The following is a 12,042-nucleotide window of genomic DNA, read 5'->3' as shown; positions in this document are numbered from 1 at the left end:
TTTTTTTAAAGAGTAGAACTAGGTAACCTGCATCAGTTGAGCTTTACACTATATGTCCTAGTATCCTCACAGTGAATTAAAAAAAATGTAGGCCTTTGTCAAAAGCTTTCCAAGTTTGTGGATGTGAAAAGGGACATTGTATTTGTATGCAGCACCCTCTGCTGTCTCATTTAAGAATGACATGCAGAGGTAGAGCTAGGATTCAGTTTACCGTGGTCAACATCTCAATTTCAATGTCAATTGTCGTGTATGTTGAGTACAGAGATGGCAAGAGGGTTCATTGGACTTGCACCGGAATTCACTTGTAAGTGTATGTAAAACACTGGACGGTAATTAAATGGCACTTAACAGAAAAACGCAATTAATCGATTCTTTATCCCTTTGTCCATCTCTCTCCCACAGGGTACACATAAACACATTAAACCCGTATCATATCTGTTTGACATGTACGGTAGACTCCCAACTCAGGGTAAATGACCACACACAGACATTTGACAGTTTTGTTTGAAATTTGTAACATCATTTTAATGAGCTTCCCCATAAAATTTAGACACAGTACATCTAAAATAAAAAAGAGCAAAAGAAAAAAATAAAATAAAATTATATATATTCATATATTTTGTTTAACAAAAATCATAACATGGCACTCAAACTGTCCCATGAATCCAGTCACAAGAGGCACTTTTTCCATAGTCTTTTTTGTTTTTTTCTGTTTTAGCATGACAGATCATGACTTGTTGTCGTCACGATGACTTAATCAGGCTTTCCCTCCCACATGGGATATCAGTTCTGAGTTTGGTACCGTCGTGTCGAAGCCCAAGGCCTTTTCAGAGGAGATTCTCTTTTCATTCAGGGGAGGGATCCAACTTGGCATCTGGCTGTTATGTGCGCTGTAAAAATTACAAACATAACAACAACAACAAAATAATAATAACAATAATAATAATAATAAAAAGGACCTTCCTACAGCGCTCAGCTCAGAATACATCCCTCGTCCAGGACTTTAGAAAAACCGAACAAAGCAAAACATTAAAAAAAACACTTTTCAAGTACACAGAGATATATTTACATTTTTGCTGTTGCTTACGTACATAACAATTTGTAACGAGCAATGATGCGTTAGTCTGTCCGCATAACCCAGAAAGCGCATACATTCTTCAGAAAGGTAACCGTAGGAAGAAGTTGAGCATGGTTGCGTTAGAGAAAAGAGGCCTCTCTCTTTAAAAAAAAAGAAAAGTATAACAGCTTTTGTCTAACAAAAAGTAGCAAACAAATCTTCAGTAATAATTTCATGCTCAGTCCTTTCAGTTGTTGCCAGTCCATGACGTTATGATTTGTGCACGTGTGTGTGTGTGTGTACACAAGTTCTCCCAGTCAGTGCAACTTCCGAACAGAAACATACGCACAAACACATACATACACACACACACACACACACACACACACACACACACACACACACACACACACACACACACACACACACACACACACACACACACACACACACACACACACACACACACACACAGTATACACATGTGCACATGCAACAAACACAAAATCACTGCCTTTCCATATTACTGGGGTTGTAGTGAAAGAGAGAGGTACTCTTCTCATGCCTGTTCCAGTATTAAGAACATTCCAGGCAAAGACCCGCGCACGCACGCACACACACACAGACACACACACACACACACACAGAAGACACAGAGTCCAGTTACTTTCCTCAGAATCCTATACACATAGGTGTATATACAATTTTATATAATATTCATATAGTTTCATATACTTCATATAAAAATCTATTGTGCAGTAACTTCAGCTTATCTACATTATGTAACTGTACATGTTTTTTTTTGCTCTATGGTACACACATATACATACATACATACAAACAAACATACAGCTGTACAGACACACACACACACACACACACACACACACACACACACACACACACACACACACACACACACACACACACACACACACACAAACACACTCACACACACACACACACACACACACACACACACACACACACACACACACACACACACACACACACACACACACAAAGTTTACATGCACATACTGTATGAGCCCACCCACTCAGCCAAACACACACCACACCCATGTCGTCACAGGTACTGGTAGAAACGCGAGCGCACAACCTGCGCGCCAGAGAGTTTCTGTGGGTGTGCGTCCACACCTGCGCAGTGGCCCGCTTTGTTGTTCTTGGCCTGGGGCCCTCCGCCGTTCACCTGCTCCGCAGCACCTGAATGTGTTGTAGCTGTAGTAGTACCTCCACCTCCACCCCTTCCATCACTCCCATCTCTTCCTCCTCCTCCTCCACCACCCCCCTCCACGATATCATCATCCTCTTCAGGCTGGGCGACTGGCGGCGTAAGGTTCTGCTCGGTGGTGGAGGTCTGGGCGAGTGTCTGGATCTGGGCCGGGTCTGGGCCACAACCAGCACCTCCTACGGCCCTCTCGCGGGAGGCGATCCACTCGTGGATGTTGACGTTGATATTGAAGTCCTGCTGCGAGCTGCACTTGGGGGGGCCCGGGCGCAGGCGGTCGTCCTGGGTGAGCTCGGCACCCTGGTCCACGCCGCCCTGCTCGCTCCAGTCGTGCATGGCCTGCAGCTGGGCGAAGTCGCGCTGGCCGCCCATGGTGTGGCGCCTCCGGAGGCCTTTGCTGCGCCGCGCCCCCGAGTTGCTGCGTCGCGGGGGGTCGGGCGACCGGCTACGCTGGGGACGCCGCTGGGGAGTCGATGAGGAGTCGTCGTGGGAAGCACCGCGGCCCAGCCGGAGCCTCAGGCGCTCGGTGAAGCGGATCCAGGAGGACTCGCCTGCTCCCGAGGAGGTGGCGGGGTGGGCCGAGGAGGAGGAGGAGGAGGTGGTGGAGGACGGGGTGGTGGTGGTGGTGACGGTGGCCGCGGTGGTAGGCGTGGCCGTGGCGGTGGTGTTGCGCTCCGATTCACTGCGCGACGAGGAGCTCAAGCTGCCCGTGGAGCGTCCCTTTTTGATGACCTCAAACATGCGCGACAGACGCTTCCCTGACGATGCCAACGCTGAGGAAGCCTTGGAAGCTCCTCCTCCTGCTGCTGCTGTTGCTGTTGCTCCTGTTACACCTCCTGCTGTTCCACCTGGCCCCGCCCCCAACGCATCCACCGACGAATCGCTGTCCGTCTTCTGCCGCAGGGACCGCCTCCTGGCCAGCGTGTCACACTCGATCAGCTTATGAGAGGGCAGCGAAGGCCGGCCAGTAGGCGTGGCCATGAGACTAGCACTGGCTGATGATCGGATGCCCTGCACGCAAATCTCTGGGATGGAGTGTGTGGTGTTGATGCTCGTCGCCGCGGGTGATGGTCCGGCGCTGGGGGGGAAGACGGGGAAGTCGCTGTCGCTGTCGGTCTCGGTGGGCCGGCCCTCGCTGATCAGCTCGCTGCGTTCGTCGTCAGCCTCCTCTCCGCCGCGGCTCCCGCTCACCGAGCCCACCTCCGGGCTCAGCAGGCTGCCGCCCTCCCCTCCCGTCAGGAAGGTGTTGGAGGAGGTGGTGGAGTAGTCCGACGTGATGGAGCTCACCTCCGCGCCGGCCGAGGCTCCGAGGGGCAGGCTGCCTCCGCTGCTGCCACCGCCACAGAAACCGCTGCCGGGCTCCAGCCCCGCCGAGGAGAGCCAACGACGGGGCCGCCCGCGAGGCACCGAGGCCCCCGAGCTCATGGTGCCCAGGTCGGACGTGGGCTCGTCAGGCTGGGACGAGGACGGGCCGCCATCCGACAGGGAGGACTTGGGCAGCCGGGCCGTCAGCGCCGGGGTGCGGAGGATGGGGGAGGGCGAGGGGGACGGGGAGGGACAGGGCGACGGGGAGGTCACGATGGTCCTCTCCACGCTCCTCTTCTCCCGCAGGAAGAAGGAGTTGCGGTGCTCCTTGCGGCTCTTAGGAGTCGTAATGGTGACGTTGGTGGAGGCGGCTGCAGAGGAGGTGGTGTTGGTGGCAATGGCCTCCATGGCTTTCCCGTTCTCTCTCTTCTGTGGCACCCCTGTGGCGAGGCCCCTGGCGGTCTGGGGGGAGGAGGAGCAGGAGGCGGGGTCCCCGTCCTCAGGGTCCTGGTCCTCAGCGATGGCCGCGTCCAGGTCCTGGAGGGTGAAGACGGCGTCCAGGTCATCGTCGGAGCTGCTAGGCTGCGGCTTCTCCTTGTGCTTCTTTCGTTTGCGGCTGGCTGCAGCAAAGATGGAGGAGACCAGCAGCTCTCTGCTGCACTGGTCCTTCCCGTAGGCCCAGGAGTTCTGCTGCAGACGGACAGACAGACAGACAGACAGAAAGACGGAAAAACAGAGAGAAATAGAGAGGGAAAACAAGCGTGGAAGAATGACAGAGAACAAGAGTGTGAATTTACAGAACAAGGAAAGAGAATAGAGAAAAGAAAGAAAAAAAGACAAAAAAACGACATTGGTTAAACAAGTGAAAAACACAAGGCATGAATACATTTTCCCTTATAATCCACCAGTCTGTGTTGCCACACCAGAAACATTAAAACGAGATGGAGTGGCACCCCCCCAAAGCATTCTACTGGCTTTCCTTTACAGTTCATTACATCATGTTGAAAGGAAACGTTGCGACATAATTGCATATGCTATTGCATAATGCTCTAGACACTAGAAGCTTCGCTAGCACTTCATAATAGCTCCTCCTCGTTGAACATTTATTAAGGATTAGTAAAATCTTAAGTAGCCCTTTCTTAATCATTTGTCAGCAATTATCTCTTTATAATATCTAATCACTTAATGACAAACGATTTTGGCTCTAGGTATTTTAAGTCACAACTTGTCGAGAGGAAAACTCGGATATTTGTGACACTATGTTTGTAGCTACTACAGTCTCTACAGTCGTTATATATATTTTTTTTTTAAATATTAGTCAGTCACTGTTCATGACTATAGTATTTCACTTGCACTGTAGGTGGTGAATGATCTATTTGTTTACTTGTTCGCAGTGTGACAATGTTTCATGTTTAAATGCTGGTGGGAAATGTTTTGCTATTGAGAGGCCTATATTGACGGTCGTGGTGCTTTATCGTATCGCATTTATCGTGGTGCTTCATGATATCTACATGTATATTTTAGTTTACTTAAGGTATGCAAGCCTTAATACATCATTAGCAAATGTTTTGTGCAGTACATGTACGAGTGTCACTTAAGATAAGCTAAGATAGCCAATTCATAGCCCTTTAGTTACACAAGCAAGCTTTAACGAATCATTTATGAATGCTTTGTAAAACATAACCAGTCTCACTTGGGAAAAAATCCAATAATGGACTTAGGTAATGAGTTATAACTCATGGAGTTGTAACACATGAGCAAGACTTCACAAGTCACTTGTGAATATTTTGTCGTAAAGCATTAACAAGCCTTACTTCTAGAAAGTCTTCCCAAAATGTACTTAGCAGCTAAACAGCTCCCCAAAATGTACTTAGCGGCTAACTCCCTAACTAAACACAAGCAATTAACAGTCCTTTGTTATTGTGTGTTAACAAGTGTGTTAAAACTTCTGATGGATATTGCATTAACGAAAGGCAGTCACATAAGCCATTTTGTTGCCATTCACACCACACACAAACAAGGTTCCTATGGTATGTTTAATAATGATTAATATGAATTATTCAGAGATAATCATAACAAATGATGAAGAAAACTGTTATCAAAACTGTCACCAATGCTGAACCGAGAGGTCTTCACAATATGCAAAACATAGACAACACTTTTTAATTATTAAGTGATGAGAACTGTTAAAGAATCAATAGCAAACAAATGATTAAGACAGGGTTGACTAAAATTTTACCAGTGCTTAATAAATGGTCAACAAGGAGGAGCTATTATAAAGTGCTACCCCTCAGTACAAGGCACAGCAAGCACTAATAGACTATTATATAAGATAATAGACTGCAATATAATATAATATAATATAATATAATATAATATAATATAATATAATATAATATAATATAATATAATATAATATAATATAATATAATATAATGTTCCTGTTGTGGAGACAATTTCATCATAACCATTCTTTATTCAAGAAAACTTGATTGGGCTTCAGCTCCTTCTCAGCAATGCCCTGATCACAATCATAAAAAGTAACACTCAAAGTAACAAAGAAAAATTTGTACAAAAAGAAACTTAAATATCTACAAATGTACAGAGCACCATAATAAGTTTACAGTAAGTGAAAATGACATCCGCACAAGTTATCAATGCTTACAGGTCGAACCTCCTCCAAATTAGAGAACTATGAAGACAAACACATGAGACAAGTCAATCACACCTGACTTTTGTCCAAGTGTCCTCCATAAACATATTTACTAATTTACTAATTTCGTTGTACCAGTACAATGACAATGAAGACATTCATTCATTCATTCATTCATTCATTCATTCATTACAACACTCCTTGGCACTTCAAACCACCTGTCAAACATTCCCAAGGTTCCATTCCCAATAAATCCTTACTTCCTTACAAGCTTGCAAAGCTTGATGCCTACTTTTAGCACAATTGCTGATGGAGCGCGTGCCAACATTAGCAGCAGAACAGAAATGGAGATGCACACACACAGCACCAGCATGTTTAAGCAGTGCATGGTTGACACACACGAGCTGTTCACATTCACAGTTCAATGGAACAGCAGGGTGAGAACTGGAGTTGACAGAGGAGAGGGAGGGGAAATGGCCAGACAGATACAGTAAGCATGACCTTTCTGCCACAAGCGACAACACAACTGGTGGCACAGGCATGGCAATCACAATCGCATCAAAAAACACAATACTGACACTGTCAACAACATCTTTTTAAAGGACAACATGTGGGACAACAGTGACACTTTAATAGCACTGATGCAATAAAGTTGCTTGGTAAATACATCGACACTGACAAATTAATAATCAATTTGGTTCATTTCTGCATGTATCCCAAGACTTGTTTAATGCTGTCGAATATATGCCCTTTTCAGCTGGGTGGCACGACACTTTGGAGTGGCACGGGGTGGTCGGAGACAATCCTTGCTGCAATCGAGCTCTGCTGGACCTACCTCAGCCCGCGGCCACACAGCCACTGAGCGGAGGAGTGGAGAGGAGGAGGAGAGGAGGAGGAATGGAGATAGAGTAGAGGAGAAGTGACTGGGCGATTTAGGACTGCAGAAACTCACCTTGGATTTAGCAGAGTCACTAGTAGGGGAATCTGTAAGGAGAAAGGAGACAGAGGAGGAATGTCAGACTATTATATCAATGAAAGGCAGAGAAAAGGTAAAACTAATGTATAGAGAATGAGAGAGAGAGAGAGAGAGAGAGAGAGAGAGAGAGAGAGAGAGAGAGAGAGAGAGAGAGAGAGAGAATGAAAGAGGAAAAGATGGAGAAAATGGAAGATGCAGCCAAACACCAGGACGTCACAACATATGAATGACTGAGATAGTGAGGTACAGAGCCGACACAACAGAGAGACTAAATGGCACAGACAGAGACAGAGTAGCAAACAAGACAAGCTCATGCAGATATGACTGGAATGTAAGTATGTGTTGGGATGGAGGTGCAGTATTTGTGTGGGGGAATGATTCATGTACTCATATGTTTCACTCAGATCCGACACAAGGGGGCGCTGTTTAGGCAGTGGCAGCTGTGCAGCTCCTGTGCATGACAGGATGTACATTGTCTATCAATGGGGCCAAAAATTACTAGCCTGGCTCTCGAGCAGACCCTTCGGGCTTCGTGCATCTTTGTTAAACTTCGTGGATGAATATCCATCTGCGTGAGAACCAGGTTAAAAAATCACAGATAACCTGAGAATGGCGTAGTAGAAGCACCAACTAGTGAAGTGTTGAGCTGGAGGATGCTGAGTGCAACCTGTTTGATGAGAGTACAGGGCGTAACGAATGGATGGGTGGGTGGACGCTCACACAAACGGACGAATGAGAAACACGTCACGAGACAACGAGAGAGACAACGGGTGATAGTACGGAAGAAATGAGACGTGATGAAGGTGAAGTCATGGTGTGATTGAGCGCTGCATCCACAAATGGGTCTTGGGTGGAGGACATGAAGTGAACCAAGGCCAGACATGAGAGAGCGGGAGGGAGGGGGAGGTCAGAGAGGGGCTAGCTAAGATCTGAAGATAAAATGCTCTACAGTACAGCAGGAGAAGAGAGAAACACCAGTGAGGACAATAAAAAGCGGTCAAACTCAAAGCGGACAATATCTGTCCACTACGGTTGTTTCTGAGGTCTCCAAAGCCTCTTTTGTCTCTCAAAAAAACCCTTATAGGTCTTATAGGTTTTTATTTAATTTCTGAGATCACTTCCTTAATCTCCCCCTGGGGATCAATAAAGTTGCTCTACTCTAGTTTTTTTCACATTAGATCAACAAAGCTCAGCCCCCCTGCAAACACCCCTTCTGAAGGTGAGAGGATGGTGAAATCGGCAGGTGCACATAACCATGACGTGTGGTGGTGGTGTTTTTGGGGATCGGGGGGTGCAAAGTTTTCGGGTATTTCTTTAAATTTTTTGACGAGGACCATACCATGCTTTCTCTCCTCTCGTGCGGGCATCGGAGAGAGAGAAGCAAGAGACATCGCAGAGTCTTTGAGACAGTTACACACTGGCACTTCTGGCAGCCACAGAACAAGGCAAGATAATCACAGCGCATCACCAGACACAACCAGCACAGACACACATACTCCTCTCTCTTTCTCTCTCTCTCTCTCTCTCTCTCTCTCTCTCTCTCTCTCTCTCTCTCTCTCAGTACACACGTTGCCATCTTCATTCATGCGTCTTCCCCCTCTTCTCCGATCTCCTTTCCTCTCTTCATCTTGCCTCTTCTGGATAACTGGTAATTCATTTCTTTCTACTCTTTTGTTTACATTCTGTCCGTCAGATTTTTCTTTGTCTATTTTCCTGGCTCGCTCTGGCTGGCCCGCCACACTGACACTGTGTGGCGTGAACCAAGCCGAACTGAGCCGAGCCGAGCTCTCTCTCTCTCTCTCAGTGTCTGTGTCTGCTTTGCTCAGTGTGTCCGTCTCTGGTGGTGAGATCAGAGGAAGTGCGAGTTGCGGCAGACAGAGCAGGCAGCTACAGCGCGACTCTACGCGGCTGTGGATCTTGCCGTCGCCACGCCCAGCACCTCCGTGTCTCTGTATCCGTGTCTGAGACTGCCCAGTGCGGCCTCAGAGGATGGGTGGGTTGCGGCAGAGCAGGCAGCTGCAGTGCGGGCAGCAGTCCTCCTTCTTCCGGCAGCTCCAGCCGCCCATCACTGACACTACAGAGTCCATCAGTGACACCATGGTGTGGTAAACTCCGCCCACTTGTCCTGTGGTGGTCAAGATGCATGGGTGAGTTTTTTTTGTTTTGTTTGCTTTTTCGGAAGAGGAGGGGTGTGGGGCAAAGCCACTCACGTCACTTCACTTCACTTCACTTCACTAGGAGACGCGACAGAAGGACGCTAGAGACAGAAGGACGACAGGGTTGGCTCGATCGCTTGCTTGCTTTTGTGTGCTTGTTGTTGATGTGGTGTGGGTGGTGCTTGTTGTTGCTATGGAGATTTTTGTTGTTGTTGTTGTTGTTTGTGCTTGTTTGGGATAAGATAACATGCTGTGTTAGCGGCAATAGGAAGGTTGACCAAATTAAACAGGTAGGAAGAGACAGATAGACAGACAGATAGACAGACATACATAAAGGTAGACAGACACAGCCCAGCAAATCCAGGAGAACTGAACCCACAAACCAGGACGAGGAGACAATAAGCTGAACTGAAAAATTGCCACTGTGACAACTTAAGAAAATACAGCTAAAAAGATATGAAGCAAGAAAAAGTGCCAAACAAGCAAAAACTATAAATGTTTGCAAAAAATAATAAGACACCGAAATGAGAACTTAAACTCTCCCAAACCAGCCAAACTATTTCCAAATGATCGTAGTAAATATGTGTGTCATTGAGGAAAAAACAGTTGCATTTGCAATAGTTTGCACTGTCCAAGACAAGCAAAATCAGCACAGATACAACATTACCAAAGCCATGAAATCAATTTTACTGGAAAACATTCACGATAAAGCAGCATGGCATTAGCAAGACATAGCATTAGCATTAGCTAATGGAGAAGGCGTCGTCATTTACTCACATTGGCCTATGAGGCCCAGCCTGACTACTGTCATCCGCTAAAGTTAGCGAAAGGCCCAGCCAGTTAGTTTCCCAGGAAGAAGGGAGAGCAGAAGAGAAAAGGGGAAGGGCAAAGAGAAGGGGGAGGGGGGAGGCAGTGTGGACTCTGCCCAGGGAGGAGGCTCCGTTCCTGGGCACACGTTACCTGACACGTCCCCCCCTGGCGAGGGGCCCGTCCTGCCAATGTTGGTCAACAGGTGGTTGATGTTGGGCACCGGCTGGGATTCCACAGCGTTCTCCTGTTGTACAGACGTCTGACAGAGACAGAGAGAGGAGAGACATATTTTTTACTACTTAGGCCGACTGCACAGCACAGTAATTTAAACAAAAGCGTTGCTTAGGAATGTGCTAAAACTAAGCACTTTACAAATAAATAACAAGCCAATGTGTGACACATAAAAAAGTACTCACCACAGGTTCCTCTGGGCCTTCTTCTGTGAAGAACCAGTCATACTGCAGAGACAAAGATAAGTAGCCAGAGCGTCACACACATCACTTCTATCTAAACTGACCATCAGGCTAACCAAAACCATCAGTCTTCTTTCAGTTCAAATTTGGGAATAGGAGCACTGTTGTCTTTACCAGACAGAGACGAAAAAATGTGTGTGTGTGTGTGTGTGTGTGTGTGTGTGTGTGTGTGTGTGTGTGTGTGTGTGTGTGTGTGTGTGTGTGTGTGTGTGTGTGTGTGTGTGTGTGTGTGTGTGTGTGTGTGTGTGTGTGTGTGTGTGTGCGTGCGTGTTACTTTGTATTTGTGTCTTTCTTTCTAACACCAGCCATTTGGTGTTTGGGGTTGTTGTGTTTTCCCATGCTTAGACGTTTACTACATCTAGTGGGTGTCCCTGGTAAAAGGTCTCTCACCTGTTGGATGAGTGTCTCCACGATCTTGTACTGGTCAGGCATGTGTGTCACCATGTGCGTCATGTTGTCGTCTGAGGTGCGGACCAGCGTTGGACCGAACACGATAGCCAGGTTACGAGGCTCCATCTGCAACAAAAGACATTTCACTCAACCAATGAATCATTTTGGCCAAGGCCATACGAAGACAACCACTGGTAGACAAGAAAAAGAAAAAAAAAGTTCTGATCTAATCTAAAGTGTTTGGGCAGTAGCACCCACCTTGTTCTTCTCTGAGTTGTCCGCTACGGCCTTGAGGTGACCAGACAGAAACTTGAGGGTCTCGTAGTGGTGATCTGGTAACTCGTGCAGCTGAGGGGAAGGAGGACATCAGTATAGCCATAAAATAGGTGAAGCTACAGGTCTAACATCAGTGTAAAACTACAACAAAGCCTAATGGACAAACTGATCCTAAGAGTCTAATGCCAACTGAGGTAAGATAAATACATGGTATCTGTTAAGCAAAGTAAGGTATTGAAATAACATCTGCGTTCCCCATGTAATCTTCCTCATCTAAACAGAGTGTGAGTTGACTTACCAGTCTCTTCAGGACTTTTAGCCTTTCCGTAGGGTCCTCTATTCGGTTGGCATCAATAAAGTCAGCGTACCTGTCTGAGGAGGGAAGACCATGCAGATGGTAAGACTGAGACAACGACAAGAGAGCACTGGTTCATGTCAACAAGTGTGCATTTTCAAATTCATCATCATGGCATAATGATGCAACATGGTGCAATTGCATGGTACAACCACTAGATGGATGGCCACTCCATTTAATAAGGCAATTGTCACCACTGAAAATAAATAGCTCTCTGTCTCCATGTTACACAAATATGTGCACACAGGCACATGCGGGCGCGCACACACACACGTGCACAAACACACACACACACACACACACCTCAAGACACAATAATGGCTCTTTCAGCCGCTCAGACAA

General features: G+C 46.8%; 1 protein-coding gene across 7 annotated transcripts in view; it reads right to left on the bottom strand.

Annotated features, from left to right (window-relative positions):
* Nucleotides 1-498: 498 nt before the first annotated feature.
* The window catches only part of LOC134455703 (rho GTPase-activating protein 21-like), a 162,375-nt gene continuing 150,831 nt past the window's right edge, over nucleotides 499-12,042 (bottom strand). For 5 of the 7 annotated variants that reach the window (XM_063206941.1, XM_063206938.1, XM_063206940.1 and 2 more), the window contains 7 exons: nucleotides 11,644-11,717; nucleotides 11,328-11,417; nucleotides 11,070-11,195; nucleotides 10,623-10,664; nucleotides 10,357-10,465; nucleotides 7,217-7,248; nucleotides 499-4,301 (listed from right to left, as the gene is read on the bottom strand). In XM_063206941.1, coding sequence (XP_063063011.1) covers nucleotides 2,145-4,301; nucleotides 7,217-7,248; nucleotides 10,357-10,465; nucleotides 10,623-10,664; nucleotides 11,070-11,195; nucleotides 11,328-11,417; nucleotides 11,644-11,717 — 2,630 coding nt within the window. In that variant the 3' untranslated portion in view covers nucleotides 499-2,144. The remainder of the gene's footprint in view (nucleotides 4,302-7,216; nucleotides 7,249-10,356; nucleotides 10,466-10,622; nucleotides 10,665-11,069; nucleotides 11,196-11,327; nucleotides 11,418-11,643; nucleotides 11,718-12,042) is intronic. The other 2 variants (XM_063206939.1, XM_063206944.1) reach the window with 1 other exon arrangement.

Source organism: Engraulis encrasicolus, chromosome 9, assembly GCF_034702125.1.
Source record: "Engraulis encrasicolus isolate BLACKSEA-1 chromosome 9, IST_EnEncr_1.0, whole genome shotgun sequence".
Taxonomy (NCBI): Eukaryota; Metazoa; Chordata; class Actinopteri; order Clupeiformes; family Engraulidae; genus Engraulis; species Engraulis encrasicolus.
This window is presented reverse-complemented; position numbering and strand designations above follow the sequence as displayed.